The sequence below is a fragment of the Mus musculus genome, chromosome 6 (genome assembly GCF_000001635.26).
Source record: "Mus musculus strain C57BL/6J chromosome 6, GRCm38.p6 C57BL/6J".
Taxonomy (NCBI): domain Eukaryota; kingdom Metazoa; phylum Chordata; class Mammalia; order Rodentia; family Muridae; genus Mus; species Mus musculus.
The window spans coordinates 28,868,960-28,896,473 of NC_000072.6; the positions used below are offsets into that span (position 1 = coordinate 28,868,960).

Genomic DNA, 27,514 nt, shown 5'->3' on the forward strand with positions numbered 1-27,514 from the left:
CATTTAATCATAATAACAAACCTTCTGGGTAGGTACTGCTGCAATCCCCCAAGCTTCTAGCAAGGTTTTTTTGCTTTTTGTTTTTTGTTTTATTTTGTTTTGTCTTGTTTTTAAGGCACAAAGAAGTTAAGTGACTCACCAAAGTGTAAACAGATGGTGAGGGGATTTGAACTCAGGCTACCTGTCTCCACATTCCACATTCCTCTGTGCTGCATTTAGGTCCCTGAAAGCCAGAAGAAGCAAACTGATTCTCCAAGTGTTCATAGGGTGGCCTTTTGCAAGTGGTGCCAGAAGAAGTGATACTGAAAGTAAGCAGAATGCAGCACACTGGGACTGGTCTAGCTCGGTGTCCAGCAGCTTCAAACCCAGAGTCACTCTGATACCACCAAGGGCATAGGGCAGAGGTGCGGACAGAACTAGTAAGGCCAACAGGAGTGTCTTTCAACTCCCAGGGACACACCTCTGCCTTAACTAACAACCTCAAGCCACTGTGCCTCATGGTGACACCATCTGTCCCTTAGAGTCTGTCAGGAAGTCCCCGCCTTCCCCAGTATCATTTCTTTAGGTCTCTACTCTGTCATATACCCAATAAGAGACTCAAGAGCCTCCATCTGTCTGCTTGTATATAAGCATATGCTACCCTTGGGTACCTGCAAGACCGTGCCCACTCCTCGAGTATGACAGTCCATGGTAGTCACCTAAGATCTCAATCCCTTGATGTCACCTGCATTGTATGAGTCCTCCCACAGAAACTGTTGCATCCAGCTCATTTCAGAAACACTCTACGATGCTAGAAACTACATCAGAGTCCTTGTTGGATTTTTGTTTTGTTTTGTTTTGTTTTTTCAGTTTGCACAGCACTCCAGTAAGATCTCAGTTAATGTTTGCAATTGCCAGTTGGGCACAAGGAAGTTTCTTGTATATTTCACAAGACTAAATCTACAGTAGCTACTGTCTGTAATTTGAGGCAACTTGTAAGGAACAGCTCTCCCTAGATACAGCTATGTGTAGTCAGTCCTCATCGTTTGCAGGTTTGGTGTTTGCCAATTCCATGCTCACTAACCCCGAGATCAGCTCTTGTGCTTTTTCAGTCATTTGTGAACGTGCAGAGTGGCAGGAAGCCTTGTCCTCCTACGTGCACCTCCCCTCCCCAGCACTGGGATCTTAGGCATGGACCACATTGCCTAAGACTTTGAGACTTGTATTTATCTATTTATTTTTAGATTGGGGTCTCCTCTTGTTATGTAGCCCTAGCTAGCCTGGAACTCTTCTGTGCAGCCTAGGGTGGCCTTGAATGCAGAGATCTCTCTGTCTCCCAATTCCTTTAGGTGCAGTGTCGTATGCCTGGATAATTCCACCTTCTTGTTTTAGCTCTCAGAGTATAAAATTATTCTCTTTGTGACCTGTTTAGTGCTTTGAGTTTTGCGAAAAGCAATGCTTTCTCTTAGTAGTTTTTGCCATAAAAAAATGGTTCCAAGCAAGAGTGCTGCTGGCATATACCTTAAAGAAAAAAAATACATATTACCTAACGGTCATTCAGGCCTGATTTCTTATGGTACTATTGTCTGAGAGCTCAATGTAATGAGTCAGTGATACATATTAAATAACGTATCTTTAAATAGAAACACATTTAGAACAAGGTTAGATATTAATCATTTGACAAACAGGTAATAATAGGCTACTAGGTTCCTAAAGCTTTTATTCTCTCTAGGAATAGTGGTTCAGGATTTTCTTTTTTTTTTTTCTATCTTTTTTTTTTTGTTTGTTCTGTTTTGTTTTTATGTTTTCTTTCCCTTTTTTCAAGATCTATTTATTTTATGTATATGAGTGCTGTATCTGCATGTACAGCACTCATATACATATACATGTACAAAGAGGGCAACAGATCCCATTATAGGTAGTTATGAGCTATCATGTGGTTGCTGATAATTGAACTCAGGCCCTCTGGAAGAACAGACAGTATTTAACCTCTGAGCCAGCTGTCCTGAAACTTGCTCTGTAGACCAGGCTGACCTCAAACTCACAGAGATCCTCCACCTGCCTCTGCTTCCTGAGTACTGGATAAAAAGCTTGTACCACCAGGCCCAGCAGATCAGGGTTTTCTGATTCAGTGTTCACTTATAACACTACCGTGGCTAATAAGAACGGACTGTGCAGGCTGAGGCTGCACCTCAGTAGTAGAAGAATAACCTAGTATGCATGTTACCCTGGGTTGGTTCCCAGCACTATAAGAAGAAAGAAAACCAGGCATAATAGCATACCCAGGCATAAAGGCATACTCCTGTAATCCCAGCACTTGGGAGATGGAAGGATCTATCTCCCAAGAGGATCAGGAATTCAAGGTCATCCCTAGCAATAAAGTGAGTTTGGGCTGACCTGGGTTGCAGGAGACCCTGCCTCAAAAAAAAGGCCTAAAGGTCAGTATCTAGCCTCTTTTCTCCCTCTTACTCTCACTGTAAGCATGTCTAGTTACACAGCTGCCTGTGCTCCTGGGCTCAAGTGAGCTTCCTGCCTCAGCCTCGTAAATATTCCAAGTAGCTTGAACTATAAATCAACACAGCCGTCCTTGGCTCTCTTGGGGAAAGTGAGGAGGAAATCCCAGAAGTTGGAATCCTGGAGCTAAACAAAGAATTAGAAGTTGTACATGTGTAGGTCCTGTGTGTTAAGCCACAGATTCCTAGCGATCAGTCAAAAAAGAGGAGTGGAGGAAGCTGCACATACACTCCACCCTGTGAGCTCCCTGTTTAACCTGTGCTCATGAGGCCCATAATTGTCTATGCCAATAAAGTGTCACAGACTTCCAGCATCTATCCAGGCCAAAGTATGTCTAGGAAGGTGGGCCTATAGCATGGGACTTGACTGCAGAGACCAGGAGCCTACAGAAACAGTAGCCGGGCCACTTTCCCCCAAGAGCCTTTGTTTGATTGAGAAATTACTGTCATTGGCAGCTATAATGAAAGAGGAAGCTGGGCCCCACTGGCAACAGCTTTATCTCCCTCTACAACCCCAGGTAGAACCGGTGGCAGTGCACTGCCCAAGGCCAGAGATTTCTCTCTTCTGCTGCTGGCTGGGCCTGGGGACTTGTCAAGCCCAAGTTAGCACATCGATTGCAGTCAGAAGAAAGCTGGATACATGTGGTCTGGGCTTGCTTGCCAGGGAGAGTCCACTGCTCCTTGGTGGATTGGCCCCAGGTATATCCACGAGTTGTAGGTTCTCCCCAGCAAGCCCTGGAGAAGCATCTGGATTCTGGCTTCAGAAAACTTGGTCTCAATGCCATGTGTAGTGAGGTCTGAGCGTGGCACTGTGTAGGATGAGAGAGATTGTTCCTGCCTGGTTGCCTCAGCAACCCATTTCTGTATTTCTTACATCAGTGCCAACAGCCCAACCTGCTGCAGAAAACCACACTGGCCTACTGCAAGCTGCCTGGGGGGGGGGGGGGCTGCCAAACCTGGAGGGGTGCTGTGTGGCCATATAGAGGAGTTACCCTCTATTTTGCTTGTCTGTTTGTCTGTGGTGGGGGAAACACTTGGCTACTGGAAGTGTAGAACAAGATGGGTCAGGGAGGGAGGAGACTGGTATGGGCTTGGATTCCATGTTGGCTGGGAACTGAACCAGCCCCATTTGCTTTTGGCTGGGCACATGTCCCCTGAGCTTCCAACTACAAGGCAACCAGCCTGTCTGTTCTTCCCGCTGCCGCCCCCGAGTTCCTCTGAGACCTACTGCTTTTTGACCTTAGTCTGTTTGGTAAAACTTAGCAAATTAAGACAAAGGAAAGGTGGTCTTCACAGTGACATCATACCCATCACATTTTTATCTTGTTACTGTAGGCCTGATGGCCTCTTCAACTCACCCAGTTCTCTCCCTGCAGAACACTCAGGCTTGCACGGCCCTGGGCTTTTGCAAGGTGGATCAGAGCATCAAACTCTTATGTACCAACTGTTCTTCTTCACTAGCTAATTGCTAGACTCAGAGAAAGGAGAATCCTGCCTCAGCATCTACCAGGCACTAACTGCTGGTTGCTCCCACTACATGTAGCTCTGATGAAGAACTACAGGTCCTAAGTCTGGATGCTGGAAGGGCCGGCATTATTACCTCAGCAGAAGGAGGGACTGCTCCTGAGACAAGCTAAATGGAGTCAGGGAGAGGGTGAGCTTAGCCTGCTGGAGGCAGCATAAAAAGACAAGCTGCCTGCGGGTTACTGGTTCTGCCATCCGACCATTCCCTCTCAGTATCCCTGCAAAACTCAACCAGAAAGCCAGCTGGAATCTGCATTCTTTTCCTCAGACGTTAGTGGACTCTGCATATCCCCTTTGCCACACTCCAATCTAAACTGCCATTTCTCTTCAGAGGATTAGGAATGGGCCTAAGTGGTGAAAGCTAGGATGAGGTCAGGGCCCTGCCTCCTGGTCTTGCCCCTTTGACCCTTTGAGGATTCATTATCTTGTTGCTGCCCCTCCCCAGGCATCTCTGTCTACTTTATGGAGTAACATCACTAGGTACTTCCCAACTGCCCACTCTCACTCCTCCTAGCCCTCTGCCACTGGCACCAGCTCAGGCTTTGAGAATTCCCAGGTATTTAGACATTCATTTTATTGCTTAATCGAGCTTGAAGCCATTTAAATTAATACAAGTTTTTACACTTAGCAGCAAAGGCTTTTAAAGGCCCCTATAGCTGAGGAAGAACGAGGGTCTAGAGAGACTCAAAAAGGGAATTTATCGTGGGCTACTGCTTTTCTGAGATAGGGGCAGGTCAGCCTCCCCAAAAGACACAACCATGGACCACCCTCTTGAAGGAACTGAGTCTGTGCCAGCTCTGGGGCCCTAGGGGCAAAGCCCTCCATGGAGAGTGTCTAAGATTCCTCAGACTCTGACCCAGTGTCATGACCCTACCTGTCTGCTTTGCTCCCCCAAACTGCCCCTGTGCTAATGAGACTCCACCCACACCCTCCTGCCTTACCTGTCCTCTCCTCTCTTTCCCTGGCTTTCTGGAAGCCTCCTTAATTGACTCCATTAAACATTAATCCTTTCAGTTCTTCCTGGAAGAATTCAGCCTCCCTCTCCCCAGGGATTATCTTGTTCCTGAGCTTGCCTGCGTTCCCCACAAGAGCTGGGGTGGATGAGGAAGGGTAGGGTGCACCACATTCAGCTTGTTTCTCCCCTCACTCCTGCGTGTGTGCGCGCGCGTGCACTCGCACACATGCACACTCACACTCACAGGCACAGCTAAGCAGAGGGCCTCCTTCAGCCAAAGTGAGTCAGTTGCACCCCAGCAGCTCTCTGCCAAAAGGAAGGGGGAAGAGAACCCAGAACGATGAGTCTCGAGTGCTGCACTCTGCACAGCTGCAGGGATTGACCTAAGTGGGTCAGTGAGGACATAAAGAACCGACAGACAACACAACACAGAAAGACTGGGATCCGGTGGCATGCCCTCTCAGATGGAGAAGCTGAAGCACAGAGTGTTTTAATTCTATACAGTTGAACCCAGACGCAGGGTTATTGAACTGCGATAAACAGGAAGGCAGGATTTTTACATTCAGCTGAACAAGGAGGCAGGTTTAGCTAATTTCCGTAGGAGCAGTCTTCAGGCGGTAAACATGGGTGGGGAGAAAGCGACAGTGGAGGTGTTCTACACACTGTCAGCATTCACACTCTGACTCAAGAAGGCTTTGCCATCCCTCTGAGCCTCACTCGGGGAAGGTTTTGCCACTTCCACAGGGCAGGGGCATTGGGGTCCTTGGCATGGCTGTGCCCATGTCAGTACATTCACTCAGGACTTCTCTGGTTCTAGCTGCTTCTGCTACATAGAATGAATATAGAAGTGAGCTTGGTACCATTCTCAAGCCTTGAACTTGCAGAACTGTGCCCGTGAGCTGACACGTGTACCCTCTCTTTTGTTTCCAGGTGGAGGTAGAGGTAGAGAGCATGGATAAGGCTGGCAACTTCATTGGCTGGCTGCACATGGATGGGGCTAACCTGTCTGTCCTGCTGGTGGAGCAAGCGCTGTCCAAGGTCCACTTCACTGCTGAGCGCAGTGCCTACTACAAGCCTCTCCTGTCTGCTGAGGAAGCTGCCAAGCAGAGGAAAGAGAAGGTACCAAGAACAGACTGTGACAGTCAGTCGCTAGCATGTGCTCTTTTCTTACCTGCCCCTTCCCATACACCAAAGGGCCAAGGATGAGGTGCCAGCTTAGGCACCTTTGATCCTAAGCCAGACACAGACCTTCAGTGGGCCAGAGCTGTCAGTCTGGAAGATGACATTGGAGCAGTGGAAGCACTGTCCAGGACACCACTGGTGAAAGCCTGGCGGTCAACCTGCCCTTCTCAGGCAGTGTCCACCAAGGGAGTGGACAACCCACCTCTGAATTTCCTTACTACTCCCATTTAGGGTGGCAGTCCAAAGAGATGCATGGAGCCCTTAGAACAGGAGATTTACAACCAGTCTCAGATACTGCATTGAAGAGACAAGGGAGGTGGATCCAAAGAAGCTTTTGGAAACAAATTGACTATTAAGGAACTCTGTGGCTTTGGGGTGGGAGCTGGGCTGGACCCTTCCCACACTAGCCTGTCTCCAGTGACTTATAGCCTGCCTAATAGTAGGATAAATCAGCTGGCCACCAATCTGTCAGAGCTCCTCTGTGCTTGAAGAGGGTTTCGTGGGACAGCCATGCTAAACCATAAATTGTTCCAAGAATAAATATGTTCTTCCCCATAGGGCAGCCATCTGGCTTCAGATTCACTTCCCAAAGCCAAGATAACCTGCCAATAGGTGTTTGGGGGCTTTGTGCCCCTAAACGCGCCATATTCTTCCTCAGGCCAAAGCAGCTACCCCCTGGCTCAGGGCCGCTCTCCTTGTCTGAAAGAACCCAAGTTGTCGTTTTGTTGCTGCCACTTGATGATGCTAAGGAGTAATTACCAGTGATTAATCACCTACATGAGCTGCACATTTTATTCCAGTCCAGTTAAAATGCAGTACCCAACCCTCTATACTGGGCCACCTTCCTCATGAGTCTCTCTACAGCAAAGCCCAGTTCACTTAAGATCCAGAGGAGCCAGCTTGGCCCTCCACCTCCCAGGGAGCTCATTCTGGGGAACAGCTCTGTCCGCAGAGCCTTTTAGTACCCTGGGTTAGCTGTTGATGAGGGGTTTGGAAGCCAGCTGGGTGACAGTAACCTGGGTATCTCAGGTGTACTCAGCATCTTCCACTTGTGACCTCCTGAAGGCTGCTTCACTGCTGAGGAATAAAAGATTTCTTCACAGTGTGTAAACGTTTATACATACGGGCTAAACCAGCAAGGGAAATGCCGAGAGCCTCTGAGACCAGGTATGTGCAGAACTGTTTGGACAGTGGCTTGTGTGTGCATGCATTAGTGAGTGTATATATCTGGAGGAACCTGATGATGCTGAAGCCTAGAAGCTGCCTCCTCAGGACCTTAGCTGCCTCTCTGCTGGGTTTATTTAATTCCACCCAGTGTCCCATACAAGCCTCCCTTTCCTCTATACTTAGTGGTTCTGGGCAGGAACAAGGAGGGAATCACGGGTGGCACATATCCACATACAGATATATACTCTCTCTCTCTCTCTCTCTCTCTCCTCCCCCACCCCCGTCCCCTCCCTCCTCCTTTCTCATCCCAGCAGGGCCTTGAACAGGGCTGGATTGGCCATTGATTAGTTTTATTGAGCTTGGCCACCCTGCTGTGTGTTTGAAGGCCTCTGCCACCATGGCTCCATGCCAGCCACACCCTTGGAGCCTAGTGAGTAGGGATATTAAATAGGATTTAGACAGCCAATGGAGTCCCTTGGCACATTTCTCTTTCCTGTCAGGAGGAGGGTCTGGGGCTCCCTGGAAAAAGCACAAAATAGAGAAAGGATGGAGGGCCAGAAACCAGGAGGAGACACAGCCTCTGCTCCTCGCCTATTCTGACTTATACCTGTGCCCAGCACAATAGGGTCCTTCCCTGTGACAGCTGCAGCAACAAGGGGACCCTAGTAAGTTCCAGATATAGTAGGAACCTGAGGAAATCAGAAACTTGCTTGGCAGAACAGCCTGCAGCAGAAGCAGAGGAGGGAAGGGTGGAAGTCTGTAGCTAGAGCTGTGAAGGGTCTCAGCAGTGCCTTGCCCCAAGACAGATCCACCGTGCCCCCAGCTTTGCAGCAGAAGAGAATCTTTCTTTAGCCTGGCCACCATCCGAGTTCAAGAAGACATCACCACACAAATGCACTCACAAGTGACCCAAGATCAGGGGAAACTAATTACCAGGCTCCTCATGTGCCTAGGCCCTGCTGCTGAGCCAAGATTCATAGCTCCTTGGCCATAAGGGGTCTTTCCCAGCCCCTCCCTCCCTCTGCCAAGAACCTGGGAGTGACTCTGTACACTTACTGCTCCTTCTAGAAAAGACCTTTGAATTTTCCTAGTCAGCTCGCATGGGTCCAGGAAAAGCAGCATCCACCCCAAAGATTCCCTCAAACAAGAACATAGCAGGGATGTGAGCTCAGAAGCTTCCTGAGGCTGTGGGCAAATAGCACCTGTCTGCCAAGGGGCCTTTCCAGTGTGTCTGTCTGTCTGTCTGTCTGTCTGTCTTTCCTCATGAGCTTGTTCTACACAAGAGCATTATCAGTCAATAGAGGTGTGTTCTAAGGATGAGGACCACACCCATCCTAGAGAACTGGTTCCATCACGCCAAAAAGATACGCTGCATTTGCCAGCATGCCCAGGACCACTGGGCACCAAGTCCCAAGGAATAGCTTAGCTGCCCCCTCTCCCTCCCAAAAAAACAAGGAACCAAAGAGCCAAATCCAAAGAGCTGAATTCTCACTTAGACTCAAGGTTCCTTCCCTGAGGAGCAGCTCTCCCTCTTCTAGCCCTGATTCTCAGCAGCCCACAGCACCTGCCACTCCATAGGAGCCAGCTAGGCACCTTGTTTTCATTGTCTTCTCATCCCAGGTGGCAGTATGTACTCCCTCTGCCAGGTGAGCTATCCGACCTGGGGTTGGAGGGGGAGGGATCTGTCAGACTTTCATTTGCATCATTGGTGACCTCAGCCTGTTACCCCCCTGAGCCTGAGATGAACAAAGCTCCGCCCCCTCTCCCCAGGGAGGGAACCCGGTGCTGTCGCCTAGGGCTCTTTCACTTGAGGACTCATTAGCAGTTTCTGCTCTCACCCTGTCAGTCAGCTCCAGATTCATCAACGCAGCTGAGGAGAGCCCTCCCCAGCAGCCACAGCCCAGGAAGTAGGGTGGGGGAGGGTTGGTCTCTGAATGGCTCTCAGATCCTCTCCATCAGCCAGCACTGAGGCCTCGTCTCTTTACCAAGCTGCAAGCCTGGAAAGAGGCAGCTAGAGGAGTAGGCAGAGCAGGGAGGGGAGGAAAGAGCCACTGCAGATAACCCAAGCAGGCATGCACCAGGGTGCTGAGAGATCGAGGGTGAGAAGCATGGGTGCTGGCAGGAAGGAGAAGACTCCTGGGTCAGAGAGGTGGCTGGCAGTGGCTCAGCCCATTTAAGGCAGTGATGACAGGCTTGTCTTAGAGGCTGTGTGAGTCCTATTGATCTGTGGAGTTCCAAGAGCCCAGTCGATAAGAATGACTGCCTAAGCTGACCCATTCCAGCCAGAGAAGCCTAGAGGAAAGACCTGAAGGCCTTGTTTGAAAGCTTCCATGACTGTCCTGTCCTGTCATAGGGAACTTGACTAACTTGAGGTGTTAGTGAAGACAGTGGGCATTAGCACCCACTGGCTGCTTCTCCTGGCCAACCAGGGCTGGTGCTGGTGCTGGTGCATGTCTTAAGTCCCTGGGTGATGGAATGAGAACGACAGTAGTAGTGATGGAGACAGATGTTAGCAGCTAGAACCTAGCCAGAGTAAGCCCTACACGTGGCATTGTGAAAGGCACTTCTTTCTCTATGTGGAATGATGGAAAACTTAGGCCTAGGTTTAGCCATTCCCTTCGATAGCCCCTAAACTCTTGCCTCTCCTTTTGGTAGAAAGGCAGAAGTGTAAGCCTGGGGTGACTCAAGGAGGTTCCATAATTGTAGCATGCCTGCCTTTCAGCTCCTTCCAGGGGCCACCCAAGAACCTGCTCATTAGCTGAGAATGTCAGTGACTAGATGTTAATGTTCTAATCAAAGGAAGTAGACCCAGGGATCACTTGTTAAAGTCAACACGAGGTAAAGGGTAAATGTGCATGCCGCTAAGCCTTCCCCAGAGCCCCCCTGTGCTGCCTCTTGCCTCCAGACACCCAACCATCACCAAGGGCCTACTTCTGACTGCACACCTGTGTACCTCAGTTTCCCCATTTGCAAAAGAGGAATAGTGTTATACTCATTCAAAAAGGTTGTTGTAAGGCTCAACTGGATTGATACCTAGAGAGTGTTTAGAAGGTTCGTGGCACTGGTGAGCAAGAAGGTTTCAGGCTAATATCATCCTCTTCCTCTGTACACGTCTTCATGATGCCATGTGTGGTCCTGTCTCCTGCCTCCCCATCCACTTCCTGCTACTCAGCTGGAGAGCCACCTCCCTCCCCTGCGCTGACAGGCCTCACTACTTGGCTAATCTCCTGGCCGCAGGATTGGACTTGACGCGTTGTCACGTCGAATCAACTTCTGAGCTGCTGCAGCTCTGGCACAGGGCATGGGGAAGGAAGGAAGGAAGGAAGGAAGGAAGGAAGGAAGGAAGGCAGGCAGGCAAGAAGAGAGGGAAGTGTGGAGAGGGTGGCCCAGCCTCTGAGCTGAGGTCAGAGCAACCTGCTGGAGGTGAGGAATCCAGAGCACAAGAAAAACAGTTCTTCACAGAGCCAAGTCCCCCATTCCCAGCTGCAACTAGGAGTGCCTCAGGAACAGGAGTGGCCATAGAAATGACCTGCAGAGTGACCTTGCAGAGCACTGTGGGAAGGGAGGTGGAGGTTTGAAACTAGAGGGACTGAGCAGACTGCCCAAAGCCAAGGCAGCTCACTGGTGGGATCCTTACACTCTACTCCTGGGATCACCTGGAACTCGGTTTGATTCTAATTTAATAAGCCTGGGGTGAGATCCTGGAGCCTGTTTTTAAATAAGCTTCCAGTTTGATATCTGTCAGAATCATGACCCTCTAACCTGGAACTTCAGAGACTCCAGCTTTCCTGCTCAGAATCAGCCCTGCAGTGACCCCAGACTTACCCAAGGGCAACACCTATTTACCCAAAGCCCCTGGTTGGGGGTCCTCAGCGATGTCCCCCTCAGCTACCCTGTCTTCACTACCGCACCTGCAGGTCTGGGCCCACTATGAGGAGCGGCCTGTGGAGGAGGTCATGCCTGTGCTGGAGGAGAAGGAGCGCTCTGCCAGCTACAAGCCGGTGTTTGTGACCGAGATCACAGATGACCTGCACTTCTATGTGCAAGATGTGGAGACTGGTGAGTGCCTGTGTGCTGCCCCCTCACAGATCCCCCACGGAACTTACAACTGCTACTGCCCCTGCCTCCATCGCACTGGGACTATGTCACCTCTGCTACCCACAAGTGAGCCCTGGAGTGGACATGTGGCAGGCCAAGCAGGTCCTCTGAGGACAGGTGGCATTATAGATTCATCTGGGTGGTTCTCTGAGACTCTTAGGTAATGGTTTTCCTCTCAGACACCCCTGGCAGCCCTGAGCGTGAGGATTTGTTGCCTAAGTGTGTCAGGAATCATGGAGCAGATTGTCTGATATGATCAGGGGGCCCTCTTCTTACAGAGGACCAGAAGGGTACAAGCTTGTCCCTCTCCTTGAGGTGGTTTCTCCTACAGAGGTTGGTTAGTGTAGAATTGTAGTGGCCAGTTTCCATGACAACAAGCAGTCTCTAGGGGAAGCTATCCCCTGGCATTCTTTGTGAAGGACCTTCTCCTTTCTCCTATGCTCAGTCCACCACCCGATGGCCATCTCAGTAGAGACCGTTCTAGCGGCAGCCACTCTTCCTTCCCCTGACCTCCTTCCTCTTCAATCTGCTCTAGGCAAGAAGCAGTTTTGTTGGGAAGAAAGGGTCAAGCTCTTAGACCTTTGGGTCCAAGGAGCCAAATCCCAACCGAGGGATATGCAGATATGGGCAGCCCCAGGAATGGCAGGATATGGTTTTTGCCTAGCTTCCTCAATTCTGCCTCCAAGCCTTCTCCAAGTTGCCAGCAGCCTGTCTCAGCCACTTCCCCTCTAATGATATTTCCCAAGCAGCTGCTTTGTGGTGCTGTCATTTCACCAGGAAAACTTCTCTCTTCCTTATCCTGTGTAGGCTCTGCTTGGGAAGAGAAAAGGAGGAGGGGGAAGGTTGATAAGGGGACTCACTTCTCCTGAAGGCAACCAGCTTTCCGGACTGGGCTGCCTGATGGAAAAGGCGTGTTACCTCACAGCGTCTAAGTAGACATTAGGTCTGTGGGTGACCGCAAGAACAGCTACAGTGGCCATTGGAAAGCCTGAGAGAGGATTGCCCAGGGACAAGATCCACCCACAGGCCCCACCTAGAAGGACCTCCTTAACTGGCCCCACTGCGTTCAGAGGCAGAGCTTGAGGGTACACATTTCCTGCCTGACTCCCTCATCAGGGAACCCTATCAGGCTGTCTCTGGCTGCTCAGAAAGCCAAGATACTTGGAGAGAGTGGAGTCCAGGGAAGAAATGGGAAAGAAAGAGGCCCATAGAAAGCTAGCATTCCTAGAATGTTGTCACTGGCTTCTAACAGTACCAGGAGGCTGCAACCCTCAGGTGGCTCTGTTCAATCCATGAAAATAAGCCCAGGGTCTTTAGCCTCCCTCTTTGAACCTTGGGACTCCTCAAGGCACATCCTCTCACCCTGCCTGCCCCTCTTTCTATTAAAGCCCATCTTCACACAGGAACTGATAGAAACATTAACTGCAGGTGGCCAGGCAGACCCTATATAAGGACCTCCAGGAGGCTGTGGCTGCTGGCAGGAGGCATGAGCCTCTTTCTTTCTGTTGCCTGGGAACCTAAAAATCCAATAAACTAAAAGTAGACCGAATTCAAACCTGTCAATGTAAAGGCTGCTTCCCAGTGCCTAGAGCTTGGGTATCTGGGCAGGGAGCACTCTGGAGGAGCCCAGAGGCCTCACACTCAGTTGACTGAGTGCCAGGACCGTGGGTGCACAGCAGCCCAGGAAGATGACATGTGTTGCATATGCAGAGATCATTTCAGGGTGGTTGAATTATTAAGCACCCTGCATGCACTGGGGATCCTACCAGACCTGTGCAAGTAAACAATCAAGTGAGCTATGGTCTGTGCCCTGAAGGAGCTCACAGTGTAATGACAAAAACATAAACACAGACAAGGAACTTAGACAGTGGATGGTGGCAAGTTTAACCTGTTACAGTGTGGCCTCAGCCCTGAAGGGAGAGAAGAATACCACACATAGACTATACATCACCAGCCCTGTTCTCACCTATGAGGCAGAAGAGAGCAAAGAGGCTGTGAGGCTGAAGTAGCATCTGGGTCAGAAGGGCCATGAAAGGACAGGCCACAGGGAGCTGATGCCCAGCAAAGCCGGGCTAGGGAAGAAGGCCACTGCAGGACGGAGCCAGAGAAGGGAGGTGACCTCAGGAACTGCCAGGGCTGGTCACGTAGCTATAGGGAAGTAACAAGGGCTACAACCCTCAGCCAGGGAGACCAGGCAGGAGAGCAGGCACTGAGAGGGCCCTGGCCTGGCAGCACCTGGAAGTGCTGTTCCACATGAATTTCACAGGGTGACAGGGGTCAGAGTGCCTGTGAGTAGGTAGAGCCTCTGGGCCCCACTCAGAATTACTTGCCATCTTTCAAGGCTCTGACTCTGAGGTCCTTTCCTGTCTGTGGTTGTAAGTGATCCATCTTTTTGCCCCCAAGAGACATTGGGCAGATCGGCTCCTGCTAATCATGGGGTCCAGAGTCCCAGCCCTGTTCTAGAAGCTATTCTGCCTTGCTCAGTATCTATTTTCCTTCCTACCTTCTCAGTCAAGACCTAGCCACAAGAAATGTACCTCAGCAGTAGGATAGTTCCCTAGCATGCACAGGCCCTGTGCGCCATCCCCACTACTTGAAAAAGAATTTGGAAGGCCCAGGCAATTCCCCAGGGCTCCTTTAGCCATGGCTAGTGCATTAGAACATGGCCAGTACAGTGCATGCAAGACCCTGGTATTAGCAGGTCACCAAGTTTGCTTTTGAATATGGCTGCCATGAAGCCTCTTGAGTGAGAGCCACAAAGAACTCTGTTGCATGGGCTGAGGGAGCCAGTGCTTGAGCCCCCTGGAACTTCACACCATGCTTAGTCCCCAGGTCACCAGGAGTGGGACCCCAAGTTTCACTGCCCTTTTTTTCCTGCAGGCACCCAGCTGGAAAAGCTGATGGAGAACATGCGCAATGACATCTCCAGTCACCCTCCTGTTGAGGGGTCCTATGCCCCCCGCCGGGGAGAGTTCTGCATTGCCAAATTTGTAGATGGAGAATGGTAAGCCACTTGGAACAGCAGGGCAATGGGGCTTACGTAGGATGGAGAAATATCCTGGGGCACGGACCTATCAAGCGGCAGGCATTCACACAAGCATTTCCTTTCTGTGGGGATGTTGGTAACAGCCTCTGCCAGGTCTTCAAGGTATCCCTCTGCAGACGGGGGCCAGGGGTCAGGGGACTGTCATCTAAGCAGCCTCCAGAGGTGGCAGGATAAAGTGGTGTCACTCCCTCTCCCCTGAGGACACCAGGATAGTAATGCTGGCAGCTGACACCTTCCAACCCAGCCCTTGCCCTCACAGGAAGAATGATGTCAGGAGTCAGGCGGAGGTTTGTTCACAGTGAGCACAGACCAGCCAGCCAGCCCTCCACCTCTCCTGTCTGGGATTCAAGCGGTTGTACATCTAGGCCGGAAGGTCACTCATGTATGATCTACCAAGGGTAGAGCCCATGGCCTTCCAAGGGTGACAGAGTGACTTGGATGTGTTCCCTGCTGAGGCCTCCCAGACAGATCTGCCAGCTAATTACAACTGCCGTTTGGTGTGCTGGGTTTAAACAGCAGGCATCAATCTAGTCATTACTCTTGTTGCTTTATGCCCCAAGGACATATTAATCTGCTGCCCGTGCTCCTCCTCTTCCTCCTGTGCTCCCAGCTCTACTCCAGCTCCTGTGAATGCTGTGCACAGCCCCCTGAGCCTGGGCTTCCCTGCTCTAACACCCAGAGACCCTGGGCCGGAAATGCTGGATCCACAGGGAGGTCGGGTTCTTAGTGCTATCGTACAAGCTCTAACCTTGATGCCATTGCAGGTACCGCGCCCGGGTAGAAAAGGTGGAGTCCCCTGCCAAAGTGCATGTCTTCTACATCGACTACGGCAACGTGAGTGCTGGGACCAGGGTGGAAAACAGGCAAGGCAGGGACCATTGGGCACAGTAGCCTCCTTGATCAAGTCCTTCTCTCAAATGTCCCACTAAGCTTACTGATGAGACATATATATTGGTCACCGCCACTCTTCATAAAACAGTCCAGACCCCCTGAACAACTAGAAAGCAGAGTAAATGGGGCCAGGGTCCTAGAAACACTGATAGATCTTAAAGGACTTGACACTCTGAGGTGTGGCAGTGGCTGTCTACTGTCCTTTCATCGCTTAAGGATAAGACATGAGGATCTGCTAGCAGGAAGTCCAGAACGAGGGTCATGCTCTCATCTTGTTACCTGAGAGCATGCAGTGAAGAGGCACTGCCAGGCTGGAGTGACTCCACCTACCAGGGCCAGAACCATAAACATACCCAGCACTGCCAGGCTCCTTCTTGATGTGAGCACCCTGCCCCATGGAGTACTACAGGGAGCCCATGTGGCAGAGGGAGGAGGAATGAGGAAACCCAGGTATCTGCATGACTCGTAGTTAGTGGGAGCCAATAAAGGGTCCACTGTGAGACTAGCAAAACGGAACTGAGCCAAAGAACAAGCTAGAGAGGCCCAAAGCAGACGTGTCCAGCAGCCTGGCACAGAGGGTTGTGCTTGAAGCAAGGGGGCACCATTATATGTGTGATGTTGTCCTGGTGCTTCCTCTGTAGAGAGAGATCCTGCCATCCACCCGCCTGGGCACCCTACCACCTGCCTTCAGCACGCGTGTATTGCCAGCTCAAGCCACAGAGTATGCCTTCGCCTTCATCCAGGTGCCCCAAGATGTGAGTACAGACACTGTCCTCTTCAGAGGGGACTGTCAACACAGCCATTGCTTCAGCTCACTGCCTGGCAGGAGAAGATGGAAATGTATTGCATTGTCTGTTGTCGTTGGTAGGATCAGGAGTTGTGAGTGGTAGCTTTGACTCTGGAAATTGAGGGAAGATGCCACAGACAAGATGGCACGGTACCAGTTCAGGTAGTTCTTTAGGGTAGACCTGAGGAGTTAGGTGTGCTGGAATAGACTCCATTCCCACAGCTAGATATTAATGAGTAGCGGACAGTGGCAAGAAAGAAGAGAAAAGGTAACATAGGGCCTGGACATTGTGCTCTTGTCTGTCCTGACAAGGTATGGAGTTTATTCTCCGTACCTTAGGCAGGGAGGGAAGTGTGACATGGTCAGATGTGTTTCTGAAAGCTTTGTAAGTGGGAGGAATGGTTGGAGATAGCCATAACAGGCTAGGCTAGAGATAAGGGCAGCCAATCCAGGCCCATTTGGAGGGTTAGGGAGGGGAGCGGAGAGGAGAGGAGAGGAGAGGAGAGGAGAGGAGAGGAGAGGAGAGGAGAGGAGAGGAGAGGAGAGGACCAGTCTCAGAGACACGTGACAATATCAGAGAGGTGAGACGAGACAGAGGGAGCTAAGATGCCACTGAGTTCCTGACACACAGATGTGTTGTTCTTGGCCGAGGGAAAGGGGATCACTTTGAGCTTGGAGGATCTCCACAGGCCTCCACAGGGTCCAGTGGAGAAGAGAAAGAAGATCTAGAGCTCTGGAAGGAGGCTGGGGCTTTAGCCTCAAGGAGGCACCTAGTGCTCAGAGCAAAGGTGTGTGAGCAGCATGTGTAGAGCTGCCTCCAGCAGCAGTGGAAAGGTGGGGGTCATCACCCTTACCTCCCTGCCTGCTCACAGAAATGTGCCAAGGGGAAAAGAGACCACAAAAGGCACGGTGAGCTGGCGGAGTGACTGTGAGGCTGGGGAGCTATGACGACAATCCAGGATGCTAGTGTGGTAAAGACAACAGGTCTGATAGGGTCTGTGTGCTGGAGCCAGACTCCAGAGCTTTAGAGGGGCCAGTCATTAGGTAAGTCTGGGGCAGAGAAAAGCCACTTTTCCTCAGAAACAGGCCAGGTGAGTGGGTACCCAAAACTTGGATATAAGAGTGTTTTCTGTGCAATTGGTTTGGGTAGAAGAAGGGTTTCTTCATGTCCAGGGCCTGTTTGTCACTCACAGACACCACAGGGGACAGTCACAGACTCTGCTGGAGGTCACAGGACAGGCCTTGAGACCCAGGTAGCTGTTGTTTGACCTTCACCCATCCCCTTCAATAACATGGCTCCATCCATATCTAGGAGGACGCTCGCACAGATGCTGTGGACAGTGTGGTGCGGGACATCCAAAACACTCAGTGCCTGCTCAACGTGGAGCACCTGAGCGCCAGCTGCCCCCATGTCACTCTGCAGTTTGCAGATTCCAAGGGCGATGTGGGACTGGGCCTGGTGAAGGAAGGGCTGGTCATGGTGGAGGTGCGCAAGGAGAAGCAGTTCCAGAAAGTGGTATGTGATTTGGAGAGGGCCCCATCCTGGAAGCAGGCCCTTAGCACATACCCTGCATCATCAGCAGTATCACAGATGAGGGACTGGGGACTACACCCAGTGCCAGTGAGGAAGCAGAGAATCCACCAGCCTCCTGGTCCTGCTGGGGAAAGATAATGGATTTGGGTTTGTTGGGTTTTTAAAAAAAAAAAAAATCTAATTAAAGCACAAATTAATTGACTGCGGGTTTGGCTGAGAATGCAGCTGCAAACTAGAGCAGAAAGTTTCCCTCTGTCTGTGCCCCAGTCAACAGGCTAGGGAGCTTTGCCAGGGGCGATGCAGAGGGTCAAAACTTGGCTCCCTCCCAGTCTTTTTTGTTAACATACAGTCTCCAAGTCCTATTACACAGGACCACCCATAGCCATGTTCCAAAAGACTCTATCTCAAGGCTCCTCCAGCCTACTTGGAAAGTCCCAGGACCCAGGTTACTGGGAACCCCCACTGATGAGATGAGGGTTCATCGTTGAGAAGCTGGGCCTTAGGCTCATGAGATGAAGAGACTATTAGCTGCCCTCTGGAGCTGAGCAGTCAGTTCCCCTTGCTCGTTTCATTTCTTGCCTTCATCTGTGGATTCTGAGTCATCTGCAGTGCCTCCATGTGGTACCATGAGTGTCTAGCTCCCTAGAAGCATTAGCCATGGTCTCACTATAGGCCAGCCTATCTCCCAGCTGTGGCAAACCTATGAACGTTCTAAAGAGAGAAAGACTGCTAGGATGCTCAGCTCCATAGTTCTCGGGCCGGAACTGACTAGACACCAAGCAGGTAGCCCCCACTTCTTCCCCATGGAGAAACATGGTGTGAGGACCAGCTTCTCCAGTTTTCAGCTCTTCGCTCAGCTCATTGCTCCCCTTCCCAGGCCATTCTTCTGCCTAGCCTCTGTTCCCTGCCCCATAGGTCCACATGGTGTTTTGTTGGTGGGTGGGTCAGAGGCATTGGTTATCTTACTGTCCTCATGTAAAGCTGTTTATAATGTCTCTGATACCTAGAATTCCTTTTGCCCACTATCTATAATGAAAAGAGACAAGCCTTACCCCTACCTTGCAGAACTTCTATTCCAGCATGAGACGGTGAACATAAGTTAAATAAAAGGGGGAAATAGAAGTCTAGTCCAGAGGATCAGGGGCAGAAATGCATGCTTTACATGGGGGTCATTGTACTTGACATGAAGAAGGAAGTGTTTTATCAGAGAGTTGAGGGGTGGAATAGATAGCCAGGTGGGACATGAAGGGAAAAAAACCTGTGAACACATGGATTAGCCAGTGCAAAGTTGAGCAAACCCAGAGAGCAATGTGGCTGTACAGCCTGCAGCTTGCTCTAAGTGCTAGTCTCCTCTGGGGGCCACCCATCTGTAGCAGCATTTTTTGGTTGCTCATTCAAGAGCACCTCCATCTTGACCACTTCCCATCTTCTTATGTCCCTCAGATCACAGAATACCTGAATGCCCAGGAATCAGCCAAGAGTGCCAGGGTGAGTTCTTGCCTGGGGTCATGGAGGGGTTGAGTTTGAGAGGCGTGGCCTGGTGGCTTCCATTGGGTAACAGGTCCCTTAAGAGTCGTGTCCTGTCTCCCTCTCTCACAGCTGAACCTGTGGCGCTATGGAGACTTCCGCGCTGATGACGCTGATGAGTTTGGCTACAGTCGCTAAGGAGAACTTGCCTGGCCCCCAGCACCGCTGATGCCAGACCTTCTCCCGCTGCCAGGAAGCTGTTGTCGACTCCAGACCTGGTTGAGGGAGTATAGATTGGGTCTAGCTTGCTTCAGTGTACAGAAACCTCCTCTGTCGTGGCTAGCATTGAAGCTGGGGTGGAGAACCCGAGGTTAGTTGGGGGCAGACCCGCACAGTGGTAATGCCGTCCAGTCTCTCCCAGATGATTTTGTATTTTTATTTGGGGAGAGGGGGCTGGTTTTTTTTTTTTTTTTAATTGTCTTCAAATCAGGAAAGAACCATGAAAGACTTTGTGTTAGTGAAGGGTATAACCGTGACACAGAGGCAGCTGTCAGCTGGCACCCACCTCGTCCCCCAGACCACCCTTCTTCCCAAGTGTTGATTATGTGACTTCTGATACATCCGTTCTCAAACTCCGGTGTGCCCACATCTGCCTCCTCACCAGCCTGGTCTGTATTTAAAGCTTTTGAGACCCAATAAAATAGTACCTGCTGTCTGCAGCCTTACTGTCGTGGTGGAGCCAGAACACTGTGTTCCTGACCCCAGCCAGGGGGAAGTCTGACCACAGTCCTGAAAGCAAGGCTGCGTATAGAGGTCTAGGCAGCCCTGAGGCCTGCTAAGTCCAACCATGCCATGCTGCAGGAGAGCAGACGTCTCCTTGGACTCACTGCATGTGACTGTCCTCCAGGACCTCTGCCTCGGAGTCTGCATGGCTGCAGTACCCAGAGTCCCCAAGGCTCACCCATAGCATGATCCCAGTGAGGACTCTCCCAGTTCCTACTGTGGGCTCACATTGGATTGCCAATAAGCTGGGCTTGGTAATTCGGGGTATACCCCAACTTCAGGAGACTGAGACAGGAAGATCATTAATTAATTTAAAGCCATCTTGGACTATATTGTGTTCAAGGTCAGCCTGAGCAACTTAAAAAAGTTTTAAAATGGCCGGGCCTATACCTTAATGATAAAGTTGCTTGCCTAGGTTCAGTTCCAGATAGATAGATAGATAGATAGATAGATAGATAGATAGATAGATAGATAGATAGATAGATAGATAGATAGATAGATAGATGCCCTTGTAGAATAGGGCTAAAGTAGCAGGCATCTCTGAGAGGGATCTCAGATCTAGTGAAGAAGGCATGTTGCTGTAACTGGCTCTTGCTCTGGAAGACCTGTTGCCTCAAGCTAGCTCTGACTCTAATGAGTGTTCTCAGAATCTTCAAGGTTTAGTCCTATAGAACTATCTATAGTCCATAACTGTGGGCTGGGAAAAGCCTGGAACAGCCATGTGATGGCAGAGAAAAGCCCACCTCATGCATGTGGCCCTACCCTAACTGCACACATACTTTGAGAAAATCCGATGGCTTGACCTTCCTGACCCTGATGATACTCCAAAGCTGCCTTGGCCTTCGTTTGAGGCACCAGTGAAAGTAGGCTGGCTATCCCTCACAAGCCAGACATCCCACCCAAACACTGGGCAGCTGTCACATGAGCTTCTGCTCAGGACACATCTTTAGACACAGGGGTGTTCCTCTTGGTCTTGGTGCCTGTGTAGGGCGAGAGGCAAAAATGGTAAGAACCAAGTAGGAAGGGCTGGACAGGTGTCTCGGCAATTAAAAGCATGTACTGTTCTTGCAGAGGATCTGAGTTCAGTTCCCAGCACCCAGCTAAGACAGCTCACAGCATCTGTAAACTCCAGCCCCAGGGCTCCTGTACTGTCGTGGCCGTACCCACACACAGACACACGCACATAATTTTAAAGAACAGTAAATCCATCTTTGAGCTTGGTGATGGTGATACAAGCCTTTAAAGCCCAGCACTGTGGAGGGAGAGGCAGGCAGATCTCTTGAGTTCAAGACCAGCCTGGTCCACAAGTGCCAGGACAGCCAGGGCTACACAGCGAGACCCTGTCGTGAAAAAAACAATGCTAGCACATCTTTGGAAATGAGAAGCAAGGGAATGGTTGGGGGAAGCATGGGGTCAGTCCGGGAATCCTACGGGCGCTTGCTTTCTCTCTTGAGCCCCTCAGGGCTGCTCGGAACAAGTACCAGTACTCCTGTCTCAGAGCCTCTGCAGTCAAGGGAACTGCAGCCCCAGGACTCTGCACAGCTCTTGGGGTTGTCTGCCAAATCCTCAGAGTGGTGGTGACTTAGGTGACCCTGCCGCCCCCCAGTAGGCAGTCATGCTTTTACCATGGCTTTACTTTGCTTGGTCCACAGAGAAGAGAATGGATGCCCAGCTCATTTCTTTACCTTCTACAGTGCTCCCAGTAAGGCCTCAAGGCAGGGCGCTGTGCATTCACAATGAGCGCAATCGGCAGAGGGGCAAGATGCCAACCCACTCTTTGTAAAAGGGTCTGAAATCATCTCCCCATCGTAACAGTTGCCTTGGTTACATCTGCACCCAAGGATAAGCCTTCCATAGTTTTCCAGATGAAATTACGCCTGAGCCTTCCCACTTGTTATTTCCTTTCTCTTCCAAGGCTAGTTTAGACAAAGGTCAGGGCAGTCGCCAGGTAGGCAGCCTCTGCTGCAGGCTCCAGCCTGCTGCGCCTCTCTCTGCCACGGCTGTTGAGCTGCTGGGGAGTCCGTGTTAAGGGTACACATGAAGGAGACACTCATGTGCGAATGCACTGGCGTGTTCTGTCTCCGTCCATGCTGGTCCTGCATCAGTACTTGCAGGCAAGCCCCAGAACGCCCAGACTTCTGGACTTGCTCTATGGGTTTGGAACCATGGATTATATACCTTCCCTGTGCTTTTCCAGTTTTGCCCCCAGTTGTTCATTCCCTTCTTGCCTCCCTGCTAAACAGATTAATACGCAGACAGCATTTAGCATGGCATTGGGTCCAGCAAAGTGTCAGGGCTGTTTTGAGGTCCTCGGAGCCTTACAACAGCCCAGGAGGCAGCCAGTGCTGTACACGAAAACCCAGTCATGTCCTGGAGTTTCAAGGGTCTTAAGCCCCTGGCTTGAGTGGCTTGAGAAACTTCCCAGGGGGAGAAGAGAAAGTTGGTCTGACAGATGAGGAAGGGTTTGCTCATCTCTGACTTTGTCCTGGGAATTCCTTGAACTCTGGGGTTTGATGACCGACAGGGAGATACTGGTACGTGAAGTCCCTTTGCAGTGACATCATCTTCCTCTCTGCTACACACACGGCCACCAGAGAAGGCAGGCCGTGGAGGAAAGGCCTCACCAGCTGCCTCCCTTCATTTCCGGGCTTGATTATTCGTACGTCCTGGGGAGAGTTAGTCAAAAGGACCCCTTTTCCTTGCATTAGCCCATGGTGGGAAGCATCAGGGAGGGGCAAGAGTGCTGGAGCCTCAAGAGTGGTTATTGATGTCCTAATTACAAGAGGATGCTAATTTAATTTGAACCTAATTACAGTGCACTACCCTGGGTGGCATGTGTTTTAATAATTAACGTCCTTCAGATGCGTGGGAGTGTAATAATATTTACACTAGGTTGGCCAGCAGCCTGGGGAGGCGGGCTGGGGGCCCGTACACCACCCTCTACCCGGCAGCTTGGCTGCTGGCAGGTGGGGGAGATGGCATAGTAGTCTTGGTCCCCTGGTGTCTTGTCATCCTTCCCAGGGGATATGCTTGGGTCTTGTTTCCAGCCACTTCCTTGACCCAGCAGGCTGCTTCACACTGCAGGGTGCCATGCTGGCCTTCTGAAAGCCACCAGGCTTCAGCTCCAGCAGTACTCCCATACCACACCAGCAAGGCTGCTGATCCTGCCATCCCTGCCTACTTGAGCCCTCCCAGGGAAGGGCTTGTGTAAACAGATGCCCCTTAGGAGGATGGAAGGAGAGCTACTTGGTATTGCTCCTTCCCTGGTTTGCAGGTGTGTAAGGAACACATTCAGGAAAGTGCACCAGGGGTGTAGCTCACACATAAACAAAACTCCACAAGCTGCACCACACTCAATAGAGGCCAGCAGCAGCTCCCTCCCAGTCAGCCACAGGCAGCCCCTCTCTGACCTCTGTCCGATGGATGACTTTGCCCATCTTGTGCTTCCACCTCTCGGCTCCCCCTGGCTGTGGTGTTTTATGTAGAGGACTCCCGCTGAACAGACCCCTCCCTGTGTGCTCACTTCTTCAACAAGGTGGCATAAGCATCCTCGGTTGCATTCTCCTCTGCGTTCTCTGAACACACTACTACGAATGGTTGCTACAAAGAGGGCAGAGCGCAGCAGTCTGCTGGGGCCATAGCCACACCAGTCCCTGAAGGAGAAAGCTCCACGTTAGCACCTGAAGGACTGGAGGCACTTCATAAAGGGGGGTGGGGGAGCAGAATGATAAGCAGAACAGTTTGACAGCCCACCCAACCCCAGAGCAATGTGTGTAACCAGAACATGCAGGGGTGGCAAATATCAGCACATCTAGAAGCCAAGCAGAATCAGGGGTCAGCCCTGGGTGCAGAGCTCAGCTGTGCAAGGCTCACCTAACATGAAGAGGGGCCTGTCTCAAACCCCAGCACTGCAAAAGGGAGTTGGGGGAGGGATTGGAAGAAGCCTACAGTTAAGATGCATGGGAGAACATGGGTGCCTACTGAAAAGTCTCCCGGGGCAGTTTCCTCTCAAAGCATGGCTGGCAGACCCACTCTATCAGAATCACTTGGGGTGCTCATTAAAATACAGCTGCCAAAAATAGTGTCAGAACTATATTGGGAACGGGGTGGCACAAGGGAGCTAAGTCCCCATCTATCAGAGCAGGAAGACAATGGGCTGTGTTTGAAGTCAATGGAACAAGAGCTGGCGTATTATTTAGCAATAAGATAGTAACCCCCAGAAGATCAAAAGCAGATGATTAAAAGTGATTGCCTGTAGATAGCACTACAGGGGGTGGGCAGCACTATTGGAATTTTTAACCATAGGCAAGTGCTTCTGATGCTCGGGTTTTTTAGATTCATTATCATATAAATATTGTACTGATCCATCTCACTCTGGACTGCTGCCCCAAGCTGTGTGGCGCTGGGGCCTGGGAATCTACTTTTAACATGTTTCCTCTGTGGTTCTGATGAGTTCTCAAGTTCAAGCATTAGCTATCACTGTCCAAACTCATTTTACAAGATGAGAAAAGAGACAAAGTGACTTACCCAAGGTCACCCAGCTTATTAATGGCAGGCCCAGGAATAGAAAGTAGCTCTCCTGGCCCCAGGCCTGTGATTTTTTTTTCCCTACATCATGGCTCTCACCTTGGTGGATGTCCATCTCCACAAACTTGACCCCTGGGGACCTCCGGGATGAGCTGGGGTCCTGGCTCAGGTGGGAAAGCCAGGGTGCCCTTGTCCATATACAAAGCAGGCAGTTCTTCCTACAGACCTAGAGTCCTCAAACAGTGCCTAGCATGTTCGCAGCGCCTGCAGCCTATGTGGAGCCATTGTGGAAACCAGCACATGTAAAACTATATACGGCTACTTTTACTGCCAGCCAGTAGCAAAGTCTTGGTGGGTTTTGTTTGTTTGTTTGTTTGTTTGTTTGTTTACCTGAAAGTAGGAATGGGCCTGCCTATTCATTTACCATCTCCTGTGCTGCTAGTTGCAGGAAGCTATTGTTCTGAGGGTTGGGGACATTACCTCACAGTGGGGCTCACAGTGGGGTCAGATGAAGGGAGGCAGATATAGTAGGTGGATGAGCAAGCTCTAGCTCAAAGTGATACTGTATGCCCCAAAAGTTCCTTCACTCATGCAAGAATGGGCATCACAGCCATGACCATGTGGCACCATGGAGAAACCTTTTAAAATGTTAAGGCAGCTCTCAGAGGACTTCATCTCACTTAACACCATTATTCAAAGAAAAAGAAAAGGTGGTATGTTACTTAGATACCACATGGTGTCCAAGTTGGGATGTCTTTGGGATTCAAAGTAAATATTTAAAAGTCCATGTGTTTGGACGACCACCACTAGAGTACACTGGAGCATATAGAGACCTACTCATGGATAATAAGCTGAAGAAAGCAGAGGAGAAAGAAAGATGGCTGGGAAGACTGGAAGCCACTGTCCGTCTGGCAAGCCCAAACACAGATCATACGTTTATGTGCTACGTGGGAGCTCAAAGGAAAAGAGACTTCCTGGGAGATGGGGGTAGAAGGACTCATCTGGGGAGCTGTGGCAGGTTTCAAGGGAAGGGGACTTGAGCCAGCAGTACCTGATAAAGTCCAGGGTCTGACAAAGCTCTGTCCTTGGAGAAGGTTGCCCACAGCCTAGTGGCTACAAAGCCAGGGACCGTCATCAACTAGCAAAGCCTCACCTATAGGGAGAAGACAGCTTCGTCCTCCCTTCTCAGGTTGCAGTCTAATTCCAGTTAAGATTACAGATCTTAAGTCTATGTCTTGTGGGTTTCAGCAAACCCTCCACTTGTGCCGCTACCGTGCTGTCAAGCTAGATGAGGTGCATTCCAGTAGCCCCTGCCAAGGTTTTCAACCTTGGTCACAATCAAATGTTGGGGACCCCAGTCTTTTAAGAGACATTTCTCCTGGAACAGTCCTAGGGGAGCAAGGGGCCGTGACATACTGGGGACTTTGCCAGAGCCACTGACCTTGGATCTAAAATTGACAGTGAGTAAGGTGGGATCCTTAGAACCTCACCAAGCTATCACTGGACCCTGGTCAAGACTATCAGGACACGAGGGTCCTGAGGCCTGCCTCGGGGGCTGACAGTGCAGAGCTATCATCCAGGGTCTGTGAAGTCATTATTGGTGCCCTTGGGCAGTGACTGTGCCAGGGAACGGGTACTATTGATGCAAATCAGCGAGCAAGCAATCTCAATCTACAGATGCCATCTGATGTGCTGGCTTGTGTGTCTGGCTTTGCTGTGTGTTCACTCGCCCAGCTCCTCTGGTCAGGAGTGTCTCACTGTAGAGGGAGAGAACTACACTGCAGGAGCCTGAGTCAACCTCCTCTCAGGCTGCCTTCTCTCCCAGCCTGTACTACATACAGCAAGTGGTCAAAGAATTTCAGTTTCAAAGAACGCCTCACTGAGCCTTGGGCTCTGGCCAGAGACTGATCTAGCTAGATGTCAGCCAGAATACACGTGTTCGCACTAGCTGAGAACGTGCAAATGAGGTTTGCCTCAAGGAGCTTCGCAACACGGTGCTCGAGGACATTGCTTTAATGACTGTGTCCTTCGTGTCGTGTACTAGCTGAGGACCCTTAACCCAGCTAATCAGCCTCTCCAGGCTGTTTACTCATCTGTAAGAAGCTGAAGAAAAACAAATTCTTAGGAGTGGGCTGCATGGCTCAGCAGGGAAATGTGCTTGCTTGCCACCAAGCCTAGCATCCTGAAGTCCATCTCTGGGACCCACGTGGTGTAAAGAGAGAACAGACTCTTGCAAGTTATCTGATGAATGCGCGCGCGCGCGCGCGCGCACACACACACACACACACACACACACACACACACACACTTTTAAAAGAATTCTTCGGATTCACAAAGAATTCGGTGAGACATTTGTAAGGCCCTTTGCATAGGAACCAGTGTGATCCAGAACTGAGAAAAACAGTGCAGCCTCCCTTATCCCCAAGTGACCAGTCCCTGGCTTCCTACCCCGGGGGAGGGGGTGGTGAAGCAGCCCTGAACGATCCAGTATGAGGAACTAGTGATGTCATGAAATCTAAACTCATGGGAGCACTGTGTGCCCAAAGCCAGATGGGATCCAGAGTGTTAGGAAAGGAGGTCCCGGGGTGATTTGGCTGAGCCACTAGGACTCTTGGCTGATCTGGAACTACAGAGGTAAGTCAGTCCCTCAACACTGAACATTTGTCCCATGCCAAACACAGTTTAGGTGCTGAAGGAACAGCGGCAAAAGAGACCCTGACCAGTCAGAACCTGCCCATGGACATCGTTCTTGGGACCTAAAATCTGAACCCAGCAGGCATAGGGGTAGGTTACTATTGGGCTGGTGTGTCCTGAGCTGCTTTTCTGATGATAGCCCTGATTATCTGGATCTGATGAGGCCTCACCGATGCATGGGTCCCTCCCAAGAAAGCCCTGCCTCAGACAGCATGGGAATTCAGTGCACATGGGAGCACACACGAAGGCCTCATTGGCTATGAAAGGATCTTGTTTCCAAGGCCAAGGATAAGGACAGCAAATAAAGGGGACCCACATGACCATCCCCCTTCCCCACACTCTGGATGGACACCAATAATTGATGCTG

At 50.7% G+C, this 27,514-nt stretch overlaps 1 protein-coding gene across 4 annotated transcripts in view; it reads left to right on the forward strand.

The window, feature by feature from the left end:
* Positions 1-27,514, forward strand: part of Snd1 (staphylococcal nuclease and tudor domain containing 1) — a 454,826-nt gene that overhangs the window by 388,623 nt on the left and 38,689 nt on the right. For 2 of the 4 annotated variants that reach the window (XM_030255513.1, XM_030255514.1), the window contains 8 exons: positions 5,902-6,090; positions 11,238-11,379; positions 14,299-14,422; positions 15,229-15,298; positions 15,997-16,110; positions 17,455-17,658; positions 19,120-19,164; positions 19,276-19,862. The exons of 1 other annotated variant lie outside the window; for it this stretch is intronic. In XM_030255513.1, the coding sequence (XP_030111373.1) occupies positions 5,902-6,090; positions 11,238-11,379; positions 14,299-14,422; positions 15,229-15,298; positions 15,997-16,110; positions 17,455-17,658; positions 19,120-19,164; positions 19,276-19,341 (954 nt within the window). In that variant the 3' untranslated portion in view covers positions 19,342-19,862. Of the gene's footprint in view, positions 1-5,901; positions 6,091-11,237; positions 11,380-14,298; positions 14,423-15,228; positions 15,299-15,996; positions 16,111-17,454; positions 17,659-19,119; positions 19,165-19,275; positions 19,874-27,514 lie in introns of those variants that run through there. One more of the 4 variants, NM_019776.2, reaches the window with a different exon arrangement.